The sequence below is a fragment of the Heterocephalus glaber genome, unplaced genomic scaffold (genome assembly GCF_053883595.1).
Source record: "Heterocephalus glaber isolate CG9 unplaced genomic scaffold, H.glaber_assembly_v1.0 deba00001564, whole genome shotgun sequence".
Taxonomy (NCBI): domain Eukaryota; kingdom Metazoa; phylum Chordata; class Mammalia; order Rodentia; family Bathyergidae; genus Heterocephalus; species Heterocephalus glaber.
Genome location: NW_028258351.1, coordinates 19553039 through 19575203, shown reverse-complemented (window position 1 = coordinate 19575203; position 22165 = coordinate 19553039). Strand labels below are relative to the sequence as shown.

At 43.0% G+C, this 22165-nt stretch overlaps 1 protein-coding gene across 9 annotated transcripts; it reads right to left on the bottom strand.

Annotated features, from left to right (window-relative positions):
* Positions 1 to 3998: 3998 nt before the first annotated feature.
* On the bottom strand, positions 3999 to 22076 carry Cntrob (centrobin, centriole duplication and spindle assembly protein). Of its 9 annotated transcripts, none has more exons than XM_087191786.1 (19): positions 20933 to 22076; positions 19245 to 19329; positions 18919 to 19000; positions 18301 to 18457; positions 17188 to 17304; positions 16756 to 16872; positions 16312 to 16410; positions 14493 to 14729; positions 14022 to 14168; positions 10140 to 10273; positions 9442 to 9567; positions 9058 to 9220; positions 7624 to 7891; positions 6308 to 6462; positions 5977 to 6040; positions 5659 to 5829; positions 5373 to 5499; positions 4848 to 4920; positions 3999 to 4543 (listed from the first exon to the last, which is right to left on the bottom strand). In XM_087191786.1, the coding sequence occupies exons 1-19, from the start codon at positions 21203 to 21205 to the stop codon at positions 4418 to 4420; spliced, it is 2721 nt and encodes a 906-aa protein (XP_087047912.1). In that variant the 5' UTR covers positions 21206 to 22076; the 3' UTR covers positions 3999 to 4417. The 9 variants fall into 9 exon arrangements, with proteins under 9 accessions (XP_087047912.1, XP_004857520.1, XP_004857522.1 ...); XM_004857463.3 differs by having other exon boundaries at positions 5373 to 5505; positions 18919 to 19060; positions 20933 to 22071; XM_004857465.3 differs by having other exon boundaries at positions 5373 to 5505; positions 18919 to 19027; positions 20933 to 22071.
* Positions 22077 to 22165: the final 89 nt, after the last annotated feature.

Genomic DNA, 22165 nt, shown 5'->3' with positions numbered 1-22165 from the left:
ATCTGTTTTCTTTACATTTTAATGTAACATTTAAATTTTAATATACCCTTTAATCCAACAGTGAACATAGCATGATGTTAATTTATCATTTGAAATATACATATAAATTTAATGTCATTTATTTATTTATTTATTTATGTTGCAGTACTGGGGATTGAACACATGGCCTTCACATGAGCTACATCCCTGGCCCTTTTTTAAATTTCTTAATTTTTGAAATAAGGTCTCACTAAGTTGTCCAGGGTAGGCTCATACTTGTGATCCTCCTGCCTCAGCCTCCCAGAGTGCTGGGATTATAGGTGTGACCACCATGCTCAACTAAATGTATCATATATTTTAAATATTTCATTGAACTTATACATGTGTTGTGAAGATGGTTATATAATCTGTGAATAATGGTACTACTTTTTCATATTTGTAGTTCTGGTGTTATACTGCACAAGGTAGAATCTCACCACAATACTAATAGAGGCAGGAAAGAAGGGCATCTTTAATCTTTAAAAAGGCTTTGAAGAAAATGTTTCCTGCCATCCTCCATGAAGAATTACACTTGTACAAGGCATGGAGGCAAATACCTGTAATCCCAGCTGGGTAGAAGGCTGAGACAGGAGGATCACAAGCTCAGGTTTAGCCTGAGGAACTTAGGAAGAACTTGCCCCAAAATTAAAAACAAAAAATTAAAAGGGTTGAGGATATAGCTTAGCAATCCTTGGTTCAATCCCCAGTACTATCACCACCGCTACCATAAATAAATAAATAAATAAATAAATAAATAAATAAATAAATAGAGTTTGCTGTGGGTGTTTTGTAGATGTCTTTTATCAGGTGTTTGGTTGAAGTTTTCTTCTATTATTCTTGTTTGGACATTTTTGTACTTATTTTTGGTTTTATAATTATAAAATATCACTGCATTTATGAAATGATGTCATTGCAACTGTGATGATCATATGGTATTTTTCTCCTTTAGTAAATGATGTTGATGTAAATAATTACACCTGTTTGTTAAACTACCTTCTGATTCTTGGGATAAATCCATTATGCACAAATACACACAGAGCCACAGGCTGAATCCAGTTCTACTAATACCCTCAAAGTGAAAATCACTTTAAGTGTTCCATTTAAAGGCTTTGGGTTTTCTTTCTTTCTTGCCAGTACAATGTATTTAAGACTTTTAAAAAATATTTTAATCTTTCATTTTTTAAGTTGTTTTAACAGGAGGGTCAATTGGATAATTTAGGTCTACCTTATTGCTAGAAATACAATTCAATTTTCCTTACTTCTAGCAAGCACAGCAATGTAATAAAAAGCCAGTTTTGGGTTTTTTTGTGTTTCATTGTTGTTGTTTGGTTTGGTTTGGTTTTTTGAAAGAGGGTCTCATTACATAGTTCAGACTGGCCTCAAACTCATGTAGTCCCGGCTGGCCTTGAACTCGAAGCAAGTGCTGGCATTACAGGCATGGGCCACTACACCTGGCAAAGCCAGTTTCCCTAACGGTAGGACATGCATAGTTGTAATTTAGTAGGACTGCCCTTTGAGCTTTCTACTCAACCACACTTTCAGAATCAGAACTTTCCATTTTTATAACTAGATATGTTTTTCACCTGGAACCACTCTTTTTCAATTTTTGTTCTCAAAATCTACACATTTTCTTTTTCTTTTTTGGTACCAGGGCTCAAATGTGGGACCTTGTGCTTGTGAGGCAGGTGACGGAACCACTGAGCTTAATCCTCAGCCCTCAAAATCTACATAGTTCTACCTTTTATAAACTTGGAGATTTCTTGAATATTTTCTTCTAAATATGATTTCCAGTGAGTCCACTGTATTTTGGTACTTTTAATTTTAAACCAAAATCCCTTTTCTATGACTACTTCTTTTCATACCATCTTTCTTTTCTCAATAAGAATACTGCTTAGAATTCTTTTTTCTGTATTAACTCTATTTTCTGACTTTTTTTTTTTTTTGTGCCGGGGATTGAACTCGGGTCCTTGCGCTTGCGCAGCAGGCAGCGAAACCACTGAGCTAAATCCCTGGCCTTATATTAACTCTATTTTGTAGGGGCTAATTGGTTCATTCTAAAGCTTGGACTAATTTACACATCTAATGTGTTTTTTATTTAACTGCAGTTAGTTACTACTAATACTATTGACATGGGTTGTCTCAGCAACTATTAGTTTTCAGTTTTCCAAAGGGAGGCCCCAACCCTCAGAAGAGCACACTGTTAGCTGGCCAGATCCATTATCTCCTTTTTCCTTTGTTCTTGCATAATAATATTTATAGGTACAAGCTTGGCAGCCCAGTTAGGCTACACTTCTGTTTTACAGTAAGATGTGACAAGGTGACCAATGAAATTATGAAAAGGATGTGTGGCATCTTCAAGTATGGATCTTAAGACACTGGACATAGTTTTTTACCCTGCTTGCAGCTGTGAGTTCTACAATGATCTTGCTTCACAGCACAAATGCTGCAACAAGATGGAGGGAAACTGAGACTCAAGCAGGACTCCTCACTGCTCTGGACCACAGAGAAACTACCCAAAACCCTCTGTGCCACTGAGTTTGTGACAGCCACTTAGCCTTCACCCCAGTGGATTCCACCCGCCAGACCTCCTCCACCTCTGACTATACATGGCTGAGAATTCTCAGGAGAAAAAAACCCCACATTGACACCCCATCCACACCAAGCAAAGCCTGAGCTATACCCACTTTCTCTGCATCTGAGTTTTTCCCTGAACATTTTCCCCCCCTTCTGAGACTATTCCCAAAATAATTATGGAGGTAAGATGTGGTGGACTGCTTGGCTGTGGGTTTTCTCTTCCTACCCAGCCTCCCAGTGGTCTTCAGAGAATAGACTTTTAGTGTGGGTACAATACCTAAATTTTAAAAACCAAAGTTTGCTATTACTTCATAAAATAGTTAAGTCAGCACTGTGCCCTTTTCTGACTTTGTTTTAGAGAGTTGTTACAGGAAACATTTTCCAGACTGTGTTTCAAATAAAAAAAAATGTAGGGCATGTTGATGATGATGACAGTTGGAATCCAGGAGATAATGAGAGAATGAACTGGGTGTTCATTTTACCAATTTTTAAAAATAGTAGAAAACCATCTTTTACCCCTGATGAGAGTTATATCACAGAAAGTGGTAAAAAATAGAAACGCAAATATTTCCATAAGCAGATAGAGCTCAAAAAAACTCCCCTGGCCCAGTACTACCCCTGCATCCATTTGCTTTTGGTTTCCTTGCTTGTGTGTGCCAGAAAACAGAGCAGCGTGGGGCTGAGCTGTCCTGCACACAGGTGAGCAGAATTCATGTGAATGCTGGTCACTCGTCTTCATCTTTTCTTCCTCTATCCCTCCTGTGGGAACTTAGATGGAAGGAAAAGAAAACTTGGACATTTACTGATATAAAACACCTTGTGAATCTATATTCTATCATGTCTATGCCAAATCTGATCAACTAATTCAGGACCAAATCAAAGGGCCTTGCCCTCCTCAGTATCTAGCAAACTCTGTTCCTCAAACACCCACCTAGGACCAGGCCCTTCAGATCTGCACTTCCCATGGTCGCTACCTACACTGTACTTCAGAGCAGTGGCTCAGTTTTGCAGCTTGGACTGAAGCAGTATGTGGGTTCCTGTGTGAAGGTCTTAAAGCATCTTCCTTCAGTTTACTTGAAACTATACTGTTTTTCAGTGCTGCGCCTTGAAGTTAAGGTCCTTCTTAGCTTCAGGTAGATGTTATATTCTTTTTTAACACTTTTTCTTTGATGGTTTTGGTGAGCATTAGGATGGAAGCATTTGGAAACATGGATGTTTCCCCCCTTTTTGCCAGCAGGCTAATCTTTTATACATGTCTTAAATGCAAGAGTGAAGATTACAACCATAATACATCTACAGGCTGGAGCAGAATCTGCCAGTCTGAATAACACCAACGCAACCTACAAGAATTGTCTGCTCTTAAAGGACAAAACTCTTTACCCAACAATCACATTTTTACTCAAATATTTCATACAATAACTTACTATTTTATTAAAAGATTATTTTTTCTGATTATTAAAGTAACATACTCATTTTGGAAAATTTGGAAAATATAAAAATGTATAAAAAATAAATAACCATCCATAATCCCACTACCAGTTAATAGCCCAGTACATTTTACTCTTTAAACACTGAATGCTAGCTCACTCACACTTCTAAAGTCTAGTCACACAGTCTTTTTTCAAAACACTCAGTCTTTTCCCATGGGAAATAACACATAAACAAAACATATAAAACACATATTCAAATAGAAAGAGGTTCTTTACAAAGTAGCTTCCTACAAAAATCTCCATTTTCCAAATTGCTGAGTCAGAGACTCTAATACAGACTACTAAGCGTTTATTAAAATAACCACAAGAGAACAAAGCAGAGAAAGGGCAGGAGCTCATTTCCAGATTCCTCCCCGACTCCTCATGCTGCTAGGGGTAGGGTGGCTGCTTTTCTTCCGAGCAGGAGGTTTATCAGACTTAGGAGCTGTAGCAAGGCAGCGAGGGACAGCCTGTGAAGGGATCTGAGATTTGAAGGAAAAGAGAAGAAATAGTGTCATATATTCTCAATCCCCTCATCCCATTGAGGAAGTCATGGTGCATGGAAAGGGTAAGAACCAATCATCACAGGGGAAAGAAAGTCCATGCTCCACCCATAACCAATCATCACAAGTAAAAGTCCACACTCCAGCCAGTGGGACCAAGGACAGGAGGTGCCAGGCAATGGGGAAGCCAGCCAGCCAAAGAGTGGAGAGATGAAAGAAGAGCTGAAGGAAGTGGTCAGTGAGAGCCTTGTCCTCCCTTGGTCTCTGCCTGATGTTCCCTCACCTCTTTCCGGGAGATCTCACCCAAGCGGGAGTCTGGGTTCCTTCTGGGGACATTCTCCCCTCGGCTATCAGTCCTGCCAAACAAATCAAGGGTATGAGGCTAGGGAAGATGCCTATCATAATGCTACCCAAAATTTACTGGAAGAAATGCTCCCAAATAAGAATAAACTCAATGGAGTTGGGGATTAAATAAGAAATGACATTAGTGGAATCAAATAAGGCCTTACAATTGATAAGCTAAAACCCTAGGATTCTGGGTTTTGAGTTGCAAAGTAAAGACAGGAAAAACACCAAGGTACAGAGACATGGGGAAGAGGTTTGTTTTGTTTTAGAAATAAAGAAAAGAGCAGTGGAAATGAAAAGACAAAAGAAAGGTAGGAGCAGTTAAGTAAAGACTCTGAGTCTACATCTCATCCCTAACTTTTCTCTTCAGAAATGGACAAAAGACTACTCGATGCACAACACCCACACACCCTCTGTCCTGCCTGGCCCATTTTCCTAATCCAAATTCCTCCCAGGCTTATACCCGCCATGTTCCAGCTTCTTCAAGCACAGCAGCAGGTCCTCAGCAGAAAGAGTCCCCCAGCCCCGAGCCTGGTACTGTCGTAACAGCTGAGACATCTCCATCAGCTGCCTTGAGGAGCTGAGCCCATCTGCACCTCAGAGACATGTTGGCAAAGTAACAATGATGGCCTGAGGGTCCCTCTCCTCACCTTCCTCCCTTCTCCCCAGGAATCCAGAAGGCCTTAAAATCCATATCCAAGAGCCCCCTACACACAACCCCCAACCCCAATAAACCATGGCCTTCTTACCTTTCTCTGGGGAGCCAGTGCTGGGACCACTGCCTTGTGAATAGGAAGAGGGAACCTCATGGACTCGGAAACAACTAGATGCCATGGCTAAAGGGACTTTGGTTTTATGGACAGGGGGTGGAAGGCGTGGCACTTGAGAGGCTTCTTCCCAAGATGGCACAGTCTGGGGACCTAGCAAAAAGAAAGAGATCCAAGAAAGAAGAATAGGACAGAGCCAAGGAAATCCTCCCATCTAACAGCTCTTAACCATCCATCTTAGATCACCAGCTCCCACCTCTTCCAGGCACATCCTCAACCTTCCTCAGAGTTGGAACTCACCATACTTGGGAGGCAGCAGATCAACAGAGGGGCTCTCATTGTTCTGTGGTACTGTTTCCAGCAGCTGGGGGGGGGGACAAGACTGTAAGGTTCTCTAGAGGACTAATAGAGAAAAAAACTAGATATTGAGGGTAGTAGAGGGTGGTAAAGTAAGGCGTAGAGCCAGTGGCCTAAGTTCCAGAAGAGAACTGTATACTAGGAATGAGATACACAGAGTATAGAGCTGGGACAAAGAATTGTTCCTAAAGAGAAGCCATAGTCCTGGATTCATCAAATGAAAAGAGAAAATAAGGGAACGAGAAAACAAGGTTGTCTGGGTAGAATATCTTACCTGCTGCAAAAAATTCTTGAGGCCTTCCAGCTGAGAAGCAGGTGGCAGCCCTTGCTTTAGGAAGCCATCTCCCTCAGATCCTACATCTTCCTCAGGGAATGGCCGTTCTGCTCTGTGATCAGTTTGGAAGGCCCCAAGTGCAGAGAAGTCTTCAGCTATAAAGTGAAATAGATGGGCATAGGTGTACATGTGTTGTAGGGGAAAAGGGTCTCTCCACAAACCACTCACCAAACGCCCAAAAGAAAAGGCACTATTAAATGTAGAGGGACATCACAGCCAAGAGATGATGACAAGCGAAATTTAAAAGAGCTGGAGAGAGAAGGGTTGGAAGTGACTGGGAAATGGCACAACTGATTTCTAATATACAAGTCAGAAGAAAAAGGCTGTGACACTCAAACTAAACAATTAAATAGTACAATAAATTCCTTAAAGAACAGACATGTTCTGCTTCTTCACTACAATATGACTCTCAATCTTTTATTCTTATTAGATATAATTATAATACAATTCAACACTCATTTTGGAAGGAGGTACTGAAGATTGGAAGGAAGGTCCTTGCACATGCTAGGCAAGTGCACAACCACTGAGCTACACCCCCAACACTTTTTAAAAATTTTAATTTGAGACAGGGTTTGCTATGAAGCCCAGGCTACCCTCAAACTTGTGATCCTCCTGCCTCAGTAGCTGGGGTTTGAGGAATATACCATTATGCCCAGCTTCATCCTGAATTCTTAACTCATCCTAGGCTGTCATGTTTGTACTCCCATCCATCAAAGTGACAGCTGACTAAACCAGGAGTGGACACCCACATCCAAGGTGAGCCAATCTGGTGGATGGTTTCCAACCTACCATGTGGCCACCTTTTAAGTTTGACCCAAGAAACTGAGGCCAATGTCTCTATAAATACCTAGAATCTGCGCTACTGTCAGGGTGATGGCTGGTCAAACCCATGTATGAGCCAAAGTTGTGAGGAAGAGAGAGAGAGAGAAAATATGCTGGTTTAGCAAGAAAAAGGTGCACGTGTGTATGATGAGGCAGAGTCAAGTTCCTATGCAGGAACAGACAGGGGACAGCTGTCTCAGTTTCCAATGGCACCCCTGTTCTCATTCCATTAAGCTGCACTACATCACATTTCCATGATCTCTCAGCTCACTTTATCTGAATCAGTGTGAGTGGGTTTCTTCTCCTTGCAACTTATGATCACTAAGACATCTAGGAAAGCAAATGCTCACATCCCCATCAGAAAGGAAGTAGGTAAGGGGGCCAATACATCAGTGCACATAAGGGGAACCTCAGTGGCTTCTGCTCTCAGTTACCTATGGATGGAGTGAGATCTGGTTTGGGCTCCAGAGGCTGGAAGGAATGCTGGCTCAGAAAAGAGGGGCCCAGAAGGAGGCTAAGGTCTGGGGAGGGGCTGCAGTCAACAGGAGGCACTCCAGGCAGCTCGTCCCTGGCATCCCTGGCTTCCCGGCTCTGCTGCAACGCAGGCTTTAGGGCCACAGCCACAGGAGGCATGGTCCAGATCCTCCTCTCCCCCTTCTCTGTCTCTGGGAGATCAGAGCTGGAGGGCCCAGTGGGAGGAACCTAGCAGGGAAAGAGATGGGAAGAAGGTTAAAAGCCCACTGGGTTCAGAGAGACAAGACACAGTACAAATATTTGAATAAGATTATAAACTATTGTTGGGGATTTAGCTCAGTGGTTCCAGTGCCTGCCACGCAAGCACAAGGTCCCAGTTCGATCCCCGGTACCAAAAACAAACAAAAACAAAGCAAAAAAGATTATAAACTATTGTACTAGGGCTTTCTTAAAAGGAGACTGGATAATATCTAGCCATTTCTATACCCCGCCTCTTTATTTTTTGAGACAGGGCCACTAAATTGCCAAAGCTGGCCTTGAACTCATAATTCTCATTCCTCAGCCTTTCTTTGAGTGCTGTGAGTATAGGCATGTGCCACCATGCCTGACTTTATCAGATTTCAAACAGCTCATTTTTGATCTTATAATTCTATCTCTAAAGATTTTATAGGTACCATATACAAAGACATATACTTTAATGATATTTACTACAACACTGCAGATGCGAAATATAAGAAATTATTATATTCATCAGTAAGTGCTGGTTGATTAAAAAGTCACACAGCAGCAGATAGAAGAGGGCTATTTAGGATTTGGAGTGGGATGGGGAAGGAGGGCAGATGGTCAAGACACCAGTTAAGTGGCTGCTTCTAAGGAGTCCTGGGGAGTGGAGACAGGGACAGGATGGGAGTAACTTTTCACTGTATACCTTCTTATAAACAGTTTGGATTTTAACCATCTGCATGTTAATACCTACTCTAGAAAATATTTTAGCTAATAATAAAAATTTCATAATTAAAAGGAAGTAAAAGATGCCAACATAAGAAGGGCTAAGGGTAAGATTCTACTCTAGTGCAAGACTTAGTGATAATTTTTAGCCCTTACTTCCATAATTAATTCAGCTGTCATTCTACCAAATGAGTACCACATATGATTCATCATCTCTGGGGACTGGGAGAAGAGTTATGCCCAGTGGAGTGGGGCCACTCCAGGTAAGCTATGGCCATAGGGAAGAGCTTCATTTTGGTGAAATAGCTGTGCTTTAGATAAGTCCACAGGTTTTTTTCCATCCTGATGTGCTCCCTCCTTACAACTTCCCTGGGGAGGGAGCTACACTTCCACAGAAGGAATCTACACACAATCCTAGCTGCTTAGCTCGGGGGGGCAATGCCTACTGGAGAGTTAGGAGGCTGGAGGGTAGTGCCGAGCAGCTGGTTGACCTCATCCCAGTGGGCCTGCAGCATGGCCTGGAGCCGTTCCACCAGCTCCACTCGCTGCTCCTCCAGCTGCTTGTTCCCACTCTGAAGGTCCCGTACCCGTGCTTGCTCCCGTGCCAGTCTGAAGGAAAGTGGGGAGAGGTGACTCAGTGCCTTTAAGGGAGCAGAGCCGTGAAGGATAAAAGCAAGGATGGAATGTCAAATATTTGTGACTTTGAAAGGAGTTCACCAATTAGAAGAGGACAGAGGATCTAAAGAGGGGCAGCTCTTTACCATTCCCAATCCAGGCTCCACCCAAGGTGAAGGGGCTGAGGTCTAAAAGGATACTCCAGGAATTAGCACCTGAGCTCATAGTCCTGAGCCACCTGCTGTTGCCGTTCCTCTCGTTCTGCCATTTCCACTTTGAATTGAGCCAGCTGAGTGGCCAGTTCTTGCTGGTGCTGTCCATTAAGGTCCTGCAGCTGCTTCCTAGAAGGGCACAGGTGAGAAAACAGGGCTGAGACTGGAGACAGACATGATCAATGAGAAAAAGAATGTGTGCGGTTGAAGGGGAAGATGGCCTGCTCCCAGTCACCCAGCCTGGCCATGGCTAGGAAAAGGGAAGGACAAAGCTGGGGTCTCAGGATCAGCTCCACAGAGGCAAAGACAAGAATTTATGACAAAGTGAGGTATTTAAGGAGCATTTCCAGAAAAAAAAAATGGTAAAGGTAGAGAAGTGAAACTGGGATAGGGAAGAGACTTAGTCCCACAGGACAGCTCTGGAGACAGCACAGGTCACACTTCAGCAAAGTCCCTGCAAGCTGGGCACTTTGTAATCCCGCATTCTTCAGTTCATGGTTAAGGGCTCCTCCCTACAGGAGAAAATCTGCAGGCCCTGGCTCTCAAGAGGCACTGAGGTCCTGGCTGATGGCAGTGAAAGTATACCGGGAGCCAGTGGTTAGAAAATGGTAAGGGACACAAAGGACACTAAGAACACGTGGGCAGGGCACTGACAATACCTGCTATGGCCAAGAGAAGTAGCAACAGTAAGTCCCAAGTACCTGTGATGTTCCCTCAGGGAGGCTGCTTGCCGTAGGCTGCTCTCCTGAGCCTGCGCCATCCGCTCCATCACCTGCTGCTCTAGCTGCACAGCCAGCTCTGACTCCATCTGGATCCGCTGCCTTTCAAACCGGGCCTGGGAGTGAAGCAAGGTAGGGTAACCACTCAATCCTGTTGCTTAGAAGACATGGAGGATATGATGTAGCCAAAATCCAGTACCAACATTCCCCTCCTCTGCCTAAGGGATGAAGAACAACAATCTTGCGACAGGAATGAAATAAGTTTCCTGTTCTTATTAAGTGACATATATCATGTATGTATACAAAAGTAAAAATAACTTCAGACAAAAAAATATATCATATGTATATGTATATATGCTTTTTCATTTTTGTTTTTTAGTTTTGTTTTTGAGATACAGTCTATGTAGTCTAGGCTGACCTCAGACTTGCGATCCTATAGCCTCACCCTCTTGAGTACTTGGGATCACAGGTGTGCGCCACCACACCTAGGTTAAGAAATGTATTTTTCAAAATTTTTATTAGTACCTGTTTGCAGAACATAATGATTAACATTCATTGTGGGGAATTGATACATGTACATAACACATCTCAATTCTTTTTTCTCCCCTTGCCCTCCACCTCCTTTTTTGTTAGATTTTTTTTTTTGGCCAGCATCAAATTTATTTTACAAGTCTTTATCAAGTTAATTATCACAAACACAGATTAACAGTCAGACTCACAGGCCAAAAAACATAAAACACACAAAACGATTATACTAAATCAAGGTACACTTTTATTTTATTTTACTTTTTGGTTTTTTTGAGACAGGTTTTTTTTTTACTCACTATGTAATTCAGGCTGACCTTGAATTCACTATGTAGCCGAAGCTGGCTTCGAACTTGCAGTGATCCTCCTGCCTCAGACTCTCCAGTGCTGGGATTATAGGCACGAGCCACCATACCCAGTACACTGTTAGATACACTGGCTATGCTGGATTATAATAACTTTTTTTCTTTTTTCCTATTGTCTATCATTTATTTTGCACTTTATTTATATGTTGTGTTTCTCATATAAAAGAAACTGCAATATTTAAGCTTGTGTGCCTGATTTATTTCAAGTAACATTACGGTCTCAGGGTATACCCATTTTCCTACAAATAACTCAAGTCTGTCCTTCCTTATGATGAGTAGTACTCCATTGCGTATAAATACCATATTTTCTTTAACCATTCATCTGTTGCTTAAGAAGTGTATTTATTCCCAGACAACTACCTTACCCCTACCACTGTGCAAATATTCAGAGAAAAGGCACTATCCACAAACCATGAAATAAACTCTCACTGGATACCAAAAAAAAAAGAAATGTATTTATTGCTGGGCAAGGTGGCTCACACCTATAATGCCAGCACTTTGGAGGGTGAGGCAGGAGGACTGCCTGGAGTTCAAGGCTAGCCTGGGCTACGTAGTGAGTTCAAGGCCAGCCTAAATTATAGAGACCCTGTCTCAAAAAACAAAAACAGGGCCGGAGATTTAGCTCTGTGGTTCCGCAAGGTCCTGAGTTCGATCCCCAATACCAAAACAAACAAAATGTATTTATTAACCCAGGGACACATTAAGTAATCCTTTGATATGTGTTAGAAATAACATGCTTGCTATCCCTAGCAGAACACCTGAAACCTAGTAACTATTCAATTAAAGCTCCATAAACAGAGTTGGTCTATGATTGCTGTCTCCATTTTCTCACCTATTTCTTCTTCAACTCACTAAAATCTGACTTCTACTACAGTACTTTACAGAGCTTAATTTTAAATCCAATGGCAACTATTTTTCAGTCTTTGTGTAAGTCAATCCTCTCTTTGACAAACTTATTTCCCTCAGCCCCGTCCCCAAGCCTCTTCTCATTCTTATTCTGACAGTCTCAGCTAACTACTCTGCCCATAAAGGTGGAATAGTTCCTTGAATTCTGATCTTCTGTTCTTTTCTTCTGTAAACTAACATTCCATGTGTATAATTAACTTTTATATTTAGATTAGTTTTTTGCTACCATTTATATCTTAACATTCCCTAAATCTCTCTCATTAGACTAGACTTTTTTTCCAAGACTTTAAGTCCATATACCAGTGACCTGATGGATAGCTCTATTTGGATACACCTCAGGTAGAAGACACTCAAAATTCAACTCATTTGGCTTTTACCTTCTGTGATGGTTAATCTTGTTAACTTGACTGGATCAAGAGATGTCCAGACCTAAACAAGTGACTGGATTGTGAGGGCACTAACCTCACCCACGGATTGATCCATTAATGAGTTCATAGCTGAATGGGCTATTTATTGGTGGTGGGGTCTAGCTGGAGGAAGTAGATCACTGGGGCCATGCCTTTGAAGGCTACATCTTGTCCCCAGCCCTTTCCTCTCTGGGTCTCTCTGCTTTCTGGTCAGAGGTGAACAGCATTCCTGCACTATACTCTTCCACTATGATATTTCTGCCTTAGAGCCAATCAACCATGGAGTGAAGCATCTGAAGTTGTAAGCCAAAATAGTCTTTTCTTTTTTAAATTGTATATGTCATATATTTTGGTCACAGTAACAAAAAGCTGACAATACACCTTCAAACCTTTTCTTCCTATTATATTTCCTGCCCACCTGAGCCGTGTGAAACCTGGAGTCATCCTGAACTTCTCTTACTTCTTTACTCCCAACTAACCATTCAATTCTACTTCTTGACTTGCTCTCAGAAATTCATCTAACCTTAACACACATTTTGCACATAAAAACAGAGGCCCAGAAAGGCCAAAATTCTAGTCAGAGCATAACTAAGTGTCCTGGCTCCCAGCTCAGTGCTTTTTTTTAAATGTTATGCCTCCACCATGCATTTAGAACAAAGTGCTCTCCCACCTTTTCAGCAAACTATAGCCCATGTGAGCCCTCCTCCGCTTGCTTTTGTGAATAAAGTTTTATGGAACATTACATGCCTGCTCATTTACATATTATCTATAGCTACTTCTGCGGTACAACAGTGCAGTGAATAGCTGTACCTGAGACCAAGACCCACAAAGCCAAAAATATTTACTCTCTGGTCCTTTACAGAAAAGGTTTGCCAAGCCTTGTTCTACTACATGGCAAGGGTCTGACTAGATTAAAGTTAAAGTTTGCTGCATTAGCTACATGGAAAGCATTTTCAAAAGTCTAATTATATCTGACAAATAATTTGTAGGTATTATTCTATGCCAGGCCATGAGAGGTTATCAAAATCTCATAAGTAAATAAAATAATCATTCATCTCCTGGGTCCCCAACCTACTCACAGAAATTAACAGAAGTTATTTAAGTACCAAGAATTACAAAGCAAATTGTTATGATTGGAATCAGATCTCTGACAAAAGATTTCACCCGTTCATACAGCTGACCCACTAAGTGTAGTGTCATCTCTTCTAAAATAATACAAACTACCACGTGTGGTGGCACACACCTATAATCCTAGCACTCAGGAGGCTAAAGCAGGAAGAGTCCCATGAATTTAAGGCCAGCCTGGGCTACATAGTGAGTTCAAGGCCAGTCTGAACTGCATAGCAAGACACTGTCTCAAAAAAAAAAAAAAAATCTTAAAAATAATACAAACTATCTTGAATAGATTTTTTAAAATTTTGAATAGATTGACTCTCTTTACTCCTTTAAGTACCACTAGGTCAGTCTGATACTGTGGGAAATTGTCACTCAATGAGAAACCACTCTGAGTGTAAAACAGAAGAAACAGTTTAAGATACAGAAACCATTGATGAAAAAAACCAAAATATCTGAAATGGGCTATCAGCCATGACTCCAAGGCCTCAGAACCACTTCTCTCAACCATATAAAAACAAACCCTCAAGCATCCTCTGCCTGCTGACCTGCACCAAGCTCATCTCCAGCTGCAGGGCATCTCTCTCTCTCCGAGCCGTGTCCAGCTCCCCTTCCAGCCGCCGCACCTCAGACTGCACCAATGCCAACTCTTGCTGGGCTTCCCGAGCTGCTTGGGCCTCCCTCTGGCTGTTCCCCTTACAAAGGGAAAGCAAATGTGAGACATACCTCATCTCTTGTCTCCAGTTACCTCTATTCCCATCTTCCCATTCCCTAACTAAAACCAAGTTCCTCTCTCTCTGCTCCCATGTAGACTATTTCCTCCTCCCTGTTTAATGTTACTCTTTGGCCTACCATGTATTTCATGGCCTAGTCCTTCCGCTGGTCCTAGTCTCCACATACAGCTCTCCACTCTCCATCCCTGCCCCTATTTATACCCCACATTCTGCCATCCCATCCCCTTTGGTAACTTTGCCCTTCAATTGTTCCCATTTCCCAAATCTTCCAAATGCTGCTTTTACCTTTTCTCTTTCCAGCTGAGCCTGGCTCTCCCCCTGCAATGTCTGATAGCGCTCCTTAAGCTGGTGCTCTTGCTGGGCCCAGGCCTGTCGCTCTTCTTCCAGGGCAACCTGAAGGGTCTCCAGCTTCCGATGCTCACTGAGTTGCCCAGCCCGAGCCTCATCCCGCTCTTCCTGCAGAGCATGACTCCGCTGCTGTTCAACCTCCAAGCTCAGGGTCAGAGCTTGCCTTTCTTCTTCCTAAAGCCCCATGGGAAAAACAAGATCTTTAGTAGGCCCTCAAAGGACCAGCAACCTGCCACCATACAACCTTCCTGCTAAGAATTATGCTCATTGAAAATATAACAGTTGATAAGCTCAAAGGATTAAAATATAGATAAGAACTCCTACCCTAGAGTTAGGTGGACTTGGATTCAAATCATAGTCTCTATCCTAGCTATCATTTATTTATGATGTGTTCTTAGGCATATATCCCTATCTGTAAAATGGAGACAACAGGGTCCACCTTGTGAGGAGTAAAGTAAAATGTGTATGTAAAGCATTTAGCACACTGTTTGGCACACAGGAAATACTCAACATGTAATAGCTATCACCACCACCATCAAAAGAAACTCCACAAAGACTAGCAAAGCCAGTGTATAGTCAGAAACTAGCCAAGGAACAACCAACATCAGCACTGCTGGATGTAGCCTGTTAAGACCACAGGTGTCAGTCTGCATGTAGCAAGCATGTGTCATGCAAGCAGCAAGTTCCAAACCTGGGTACCAACTCCCTTGGATAATCATCTGATCATTTCAGTTCCAAGAAATTTTATGAGTCTTATCCCATACTTTTCTATACCTTTTTCGTTTGTTTTTATGGTACTAGAGAGCAAGGCTTTCACACTGAGGTATATCATCAGCCCTCTTTTTATTTTTGGGGACACGTCTCACTATGTTGATAAGTTGCCTAGGCTGGTCTTCAACTTGCAATTGTCCTGCCTCAGTCTCCCAGAGGGATCTCATATCTTTTTGGGTATATCCTGGACCAAGAGTTCTCAAAAAAGGCTGAATAAAATCACCCGGGAAATTTCTGAAAATACATGAATTCTCCAACTCCGCCACATACTAATGAATCAAAACCTCTGGGAGGATTGGGGGTATAGCTCAGTGGTCGAATGCCTGCCCAGCGTGTCAGACTCCTGGGTTCAATCCCCAGCATAAAAAACAAAACAAAACAAAAAACATCTGTCCTGGGCTGGGGATTTACCTCAGTGGCACCGCGCCTGCCTCACAAGTGCAAGGTCCCGAGTTTGATCCCTGACACCAAAAATAAAAATCTGTCCTTGGGATGGGTCCCACAAATCTATATATATATTTTTGGGGGGTACTGGGGATCAAACTCGGGACCTTGCGCTTGCAAGGCAGGCGCCAGAACCACTGAGCTAAATCCCTGGCCCCCACAAATCTGTATTTTAAAACAATTCCACTTTGGAGGCTGAGGCAGAAGGATCACTGCAAGTTCAAGGCCATCCTATTCTACACAGTGAGTTCAAGGCCAGCCTGAACTACATAGTGAGACTTTGTTTCAAAAAACAAACAAACAAACAAACAAGAACAATTCCCAAGATGGTGGTAATGTTTTAGTGAGGATATACTTTGCCAAGTTTTTCAAACTCACTTGGCATCACAGCCTTTTTTGATAAAATATCTAGTAGAACTAGTGCTCTAAGGAACAAAGCCTTGGCAATACCAGCAACATTCCCACAATCCACCAATAGCCCTTCACTCTCAAGAAGTGACTAACAGCCTCCACTGGAATTATCACATCCTAGCCTCCTTACCAGCACCTCTCTTTCCCGTTGTTGCAGTCTGGCACCTTCCTGCTCCCGATTTAGGGTCTCCATGGCTTCTGAAAGGCTTTGTTCTAGGCGGGTTACTGTCTTTCAGGGAGAGAGGAACACAAGACAGAGGAAATGAGGGAAACTGCTCTATGCTCTACTTGAAAAATCAATAACAATGTAAAGTTCAAACTTTAGAGTAAATTAAATGAGTTGAAGGCCAAAGAGAAGACTATATGGTGTGGGGAAAACTGGAAAGCCACAATCTAAATTTGACAGCAGAAATACTGAAAGGAGAGGAAAAGAGGGACAAGAAGAGTTGCCAGGATAGCTGCTGCAAGATGGAGGTCAATCTGTTTGGAACCCTAATTCGAGAACTATTTCTGTCCCTTTCTTTCAAGAGATCTGTAACCTAGGTTCTAATGCCATATGATCCATGTCACCTACTTCTTGCTGCTTGCTTCTGGTGAGTTCTGCTGCCTGGCGTTCCTCTTGTAGTCCCCGAAGCACTTCTGTCCGCTCAGCCTCATGCCGATTCCAGCCCTCCACCACTCGGGCCAGGGTCTCCAGAAAGGCAAATGAAGTGGAATTTCAAAATAACCTTTTGTCCTCTTTCTACCCAAAGGGGCAAGGCCAACAGCCACCTTCTCCCAACAGTAAATAAACTCACCCCCTACCCTAGCTCTTTTCATGCACAAAGAAATAAACCCTAACCCCCCTCGTTTACAACTCCTTTTTTTTTTTTGGTACCGGGGATTGACCTCAGGACCTTGCACTTGCCAGGCAGGTTCAGTACCACTGAGCTACATCCCTGGACCCATTTACTACTCCCTAAGACTCTCCTTGGAGAGACTCACCACCCTATGCTACCCCGGGCACCTTGTCCAGTTGTTCAATCATGATATCTTTCTTGCGGTCGGCAGCCACAGCCACAGCTAACTGCTGCTGTAGCTCTAGAACTCGGGTCTGCAGGCTCTGAATGTGGCGTTCACAATGCTGGGAAGAAGAATAAGGAGTTTGAGTCTTTCTCATGCTTAGTCTGACCACAGCACCAAACTTTCTAGTTTCTCTAAGGGAAAATGGGCTGAAATCAAGGAATCTGGATTACAAGAACAGAATAGGTTTGGAGAGGGAGAATCATGAATTTCTGAACAGGAACATAAGGCCCAAGACTTCCTCTACCTTCTCAGCATATAGTTACTTAGATTCTAGACTCTTCCCTTTCCTGGAATCCTGAGAAAAAAAATTCCATAAGTCTTTTGGCAGAGGTGTAGAAGCCCACACTACAGAGTGTGGGAAGTTATTTCTACTTTAAGGAGCTCATTGGACACAATGATTCAACAAACCAATAATAAAAGGGAAGACTTTCATTTGTGCCCAACCAGTTTAAAACATGGGAAGACAATGGTTGTCCAGAAATGACAACCAGAGATTCTGACTTTTCCTTGTCCTTGTCCATCTCTGTCCCCTTCAGATATTAAGACTTAGGCTCATGGAAATAAGGCTCATTATATCACCAATAGCTTTAGAGCTTTGCAAACACCAGCAAAGTTCATTGTCCACTCAACAAATGCATATAGGGTGTTTCTGTGTGATAAGGATATTCTAGACGAATGGTGGTATAGCACATGTGCCACAGCAGGCTATTTGTATCACTGAAAGCTGTAAAAAGTTTGCCATCACTGTTCTAGACTATAGGGAGCCAGTGATGGACAGGACAAGTTACTGGCCCTTGGTGAGTCTAAAATTTAAATGGAAGAACAAACAATATATATAACAGTGAGAAGTTATATGAAGGGAATCATAAAGTGACCTGAGTAACTATCTGGAGGGGAAGTGGCATCACTTTACACAGGATGATCAAAGAGGGCTTCCTTGAAGAAACACTTGAGCAAAGTCCCAGCTTTCAGGCTTGTAACTCTCAGCCTTTTTCAGCACTCAAGTCCCTTTTCTAATCTTTGCAGCTTTTAGAAGGAAGCTTTTCTGCCTCACCTTGCGGCGGGTATGCTCTGAATCCAGTGCATCTCTCAGCCTCTGAAAATCCGGGGGATTAACTGGGAGCCCCGGTCGAAGACTGGTGTAGCGGGGAAACAACTCCTCCAAAGCTTGTGCTGAACTGGGTGGAGATATGTCTTGCAGGAGCTGGGTGCTGAGCAAATCAGGTACAGAATATTAGGTTTAGAAAAGCCTTTGAGACCCATTAGTTCCACTTTGACGTTTTACAAATAAGGAAAATAAGATCCAGAAAGGTTGAGAGATGTGCCCAAAATCATAAAGTTAGACAGTGCCAAAACCATAAATAGCACATAGGCCTGTGATTCATTCTACAGTGCTCCTTCATACCACGCTCCCTACAGTAACAGTCTCAACAGAAACAAGTTAACTCTCCCAGGAGAAAAAAGACTAAGGTTGAGAGAAAGCCAGGTACTAGGCAGATGATGACCATTTAGGTTCTGGAAGGAATAAAGGTGGTAGAAGATAGGAAAGAAATGATAAAAACTAAAAGCTAAGTGACAAACTTCTTAAGTCCCTAAGAGGTACATCGTAGTCAAGAGAGAACTAAGAACTAGAACACTCAGATTTCCAATAAAACACCCAAAGAGAACTCACTTGAGCAAGGTAGCTGTGCTGTCACTGTCAAAGGACTCCTCTTCCCGTTTCTCTATGCCAGCACCTGCAGTGAGGGGGTCCCCTACACATAGCCCAAGAGACCCCATGGCTAGGGTCAGGTAAAGACAGGAACAGGCATTATCTGACAGAGAAGAGAGGAGACAGCCTTCCATTCTCCTTCTCCCACTCCTCAAATTGGCTCCCAAAGAATGGATGCATTTTCTCCTGAAATCTGTCTCAGAGGTCTAGGTTTCCCTCCATGCTTCTCTCCATTTTGCCTCACTCCTTACATCCAGGCTCTAGCACTAGGGGAGGGGCTTACTCACGATAGGCTGCATCATGTGAGGTTTGGAGCATGGTCTGGAGTTGACCTCGAACACTTTCCATCTCAAAGATATGCTTAAAACCATCCTGGGGATGGGGGCGGATCAAACACAGAAATCAGATGCAACCTGTACAATCTACAATCTATCTACTGCCAGCATATAGGTTTTTTGTGGGGGTTTTTTGGATTTAGTTGATTTTATTTACAGATTTTTTGTTTTGTTTTTTACATTTCATTTTACATTTTTTACATTACAATTACATTTCTCATTTTCTGACCTGCAAACAGATACCTCAAGTGGAAATATTTTTTTAAAATTATCAAAATAGGTACATCTGAAATGCAACAATTACACATGACAATTCACAAAGTGTAATTTACTAGGACATATCCTAAGAATTTAGGAACAACCAGTCAGGAGAAATCTGACCAAATTTAGTAGCCAACTATTTACATATCCAAAATCAAACCTATCTAAACTCCCAAACCAAAAGCTTGAAAGTTAGTTATATCCCCACTGAACAAAAGAGTGATGGTTCAAACCTGACTGACAGTTCTAACACTTGGAAGCAAACACTGGACTACTTCCCCTCTGTAACTGAATAAACAGCAAGCATCTCAGTTTGTCAAACACCCACATATGAAACTTTTATACCATTATACGCACAGAAAGGCTAAGTGTTTGTTAATTTAAAAAACAAGTAGTCATTAAATATTCCCTCTTCCCCCAGCTCATCATCTCTTACTAAAAACTCAAATACAGCATATAGGTTTTTACTCCAGCACCAGAAACACTGCAAAAGTGATAGACCCAATAAGGAATGTCTTAACCTTGAGTCAGACACCCAAATGCCTACTGAAGCCAGAAAAGCAGTGCAAACGAGTAAAGTGGTTAGGTATAAGGGTGGTGGGGATTCTTGCCAACTAAGATCAAATGCTCAATCTAAAGGCTGTGTAGCCCATGGTTACCACATTTTAAACTCTCAAAGTCCTAACCCAGTGGTGACAAACCTATGGCACATGTGCCACAGCAGGCTGTTTGTATCATTGAAAGTTTTAAAAGGTTCACCATCGCTGTTCTAACCAGTCTGCAGACTGATGTTGACACCTTTTCTATCCAACATAAATATTTTCTCTGGGGCTGGAGATTTAGCTCAGTGGTGCTGCTGCCTGCCTCAAAAGCACAAGGTCCTGAGTTCAATCCCCAGTACCAAAAACAAAACAAAACAAAAAAACCCACAATAAATATTTTCTCTGTAACATGTTTAATTGATTAGACTATGTTTTGATTTGTGTGGCAAATTTTAAACGATGCACTCAAAATAATTTTGACCTGGAAGGATTTTGGCATATTTTGCTGTTATCTTTAAGTCCGCCCCCCCATTTGGAACCAAAAAAATTTATCCCCCCCCTTCCAGTGTCCAGATCCCAATCACAGGACACCAACGTATCCTAAAGTATAGATGTCTCTGACAAAATATTCTCACAATTCTCCAAATTATGGTGTTCCAGATCATTCTCTCCCTCACAAACATGTGATTTCAGAAACGTTTTACTACACAGTAAAATGTAAATTCAAATTCTGCAAGCAACCATTCAAATCTCGGCAGAGCTAACTTGCAATCCCAAGACTCTCATGTTTAGTACTCTAGAGGTCCCGAAGTCACACGCACACACACACACCCTCACCTTTTTCTTCAAGTTGTTCTCTAATCCGACTGACAAGCTGCGACTCAGCTCTTGAGCCAGGCTGTCTAAGGCCTCATGTGGAGGTGGGGAGGTGGAGGCTAAATACAGCTGAGCTCGAGCAGTGGCCTCTGCCTGACGGCTGAGGTGCAAAGAAGTATAGAGCTGGGAGGTCACCTCAGAGGACACTTGGTTCAGTCCAGGGGGTTCTGATGACTCACTCAGGAGATCCTCTGCCCGGAGAGGTGAACTGGGGCTGGTAGTTGATGTGGCCATGAGTACAGGGAGAAGACAACTGGAGACAGCAGAAAGCTGGGAACTCCTGGTTCAACTTTAGGTGAGCCAGAGGGAAAAGTTCATAGAGAAGGACGATTTGGGAGAAGGGCGAAAGAGTCCTTGGTGGATCCTTGGTGAATAAAGGTATCAAGGCTTTCTGGTTAAAGGAAAGGTTTCTCCTGGTTCCAGAGGCCATGGAGAGGGCAAAGGCATTCCTTTCCCCAGTCCCTAGGAACGGTGGAAGAGGATGCAGTACAGAAGACAGGGAGGACGTGGACCCAGACCTCAGGAGGGTTGGGGGAGGACAACAGGAGGAGCGCGGTTCCTCCACCCAACTAGAGTGTTGGAAGCCGCAGGTCAGCTTGGGGACAGGCTTTCCCTGGCCAACTGAGCTCTTCAGTTCTCATGCACAGAACGTGCAAACTGAAAAGAAACTCACTGCCTGTCCCTCAACTGGGTTCACTGGCAAGAGAAGTAACTGCCTCACGCCTCGCCCTCCCCTCCTACGCTTCCTCGGGTCAAATCCCTTGTAAAATCCTTCCAACCCCTCCAGGCAAGAAAGCCATAGGAGGGATCCTGAGAGTCGCTCCCTCCCTATCACCCCAGAAAAATTTTGTGAACCCTCAGTCACACCCTCAGATGTTCCCGATAAGCACGGTGCTCTGAGATCTCTACCGCAACCACCCTGTTCCGACTACTCTTCGCACTTCCAGCCCTCAACCCCGAATTTACCAAGGTGGAGAGAAAGCTTGCCCCCGCTCCCCACTACTCCCCGGAGCTCGGGTGGCGCAAGACAAAGACCCCCTTCCTCACGCAGCGCTTCACGACGAAAACCGTTGGTAGCGTCCCGCTCACCGCCCCTCCCCTCCCCTCCCCTCCCCTCCCCTCCCCGCCCCTCCTCGCCTGTATGGATGACGTCACGAGCCCGCGAGACCAAACTCTCGCCGCCGCTTTCATTGC

Excerpts from the sequence above, each read along its gene's own strand:
- Cntrob (XM_004857463.3), bottom strand. The coding sequence starts at position 21,205 with ATGGCCACATCAACTACCAGCCCCAGTTCACCTCTCCGGGCAGAGGAT. Across the intron at positions 6,463-7,623 it reads AGATCTCACTCCATCCATAG|CTGAAGACTTCTCTGCACTT; the intron begins GTAACTGAGAGC and ends TTCACTTTATAG. Across the intron at positions 4,544-4,847 it reads GTGAGATCTCCCGGAAAGAG|ATCCCTTCACAGGCTGTCCC; the intron begins GTGAGGGAACAT and ends TTCAAATCTCAG.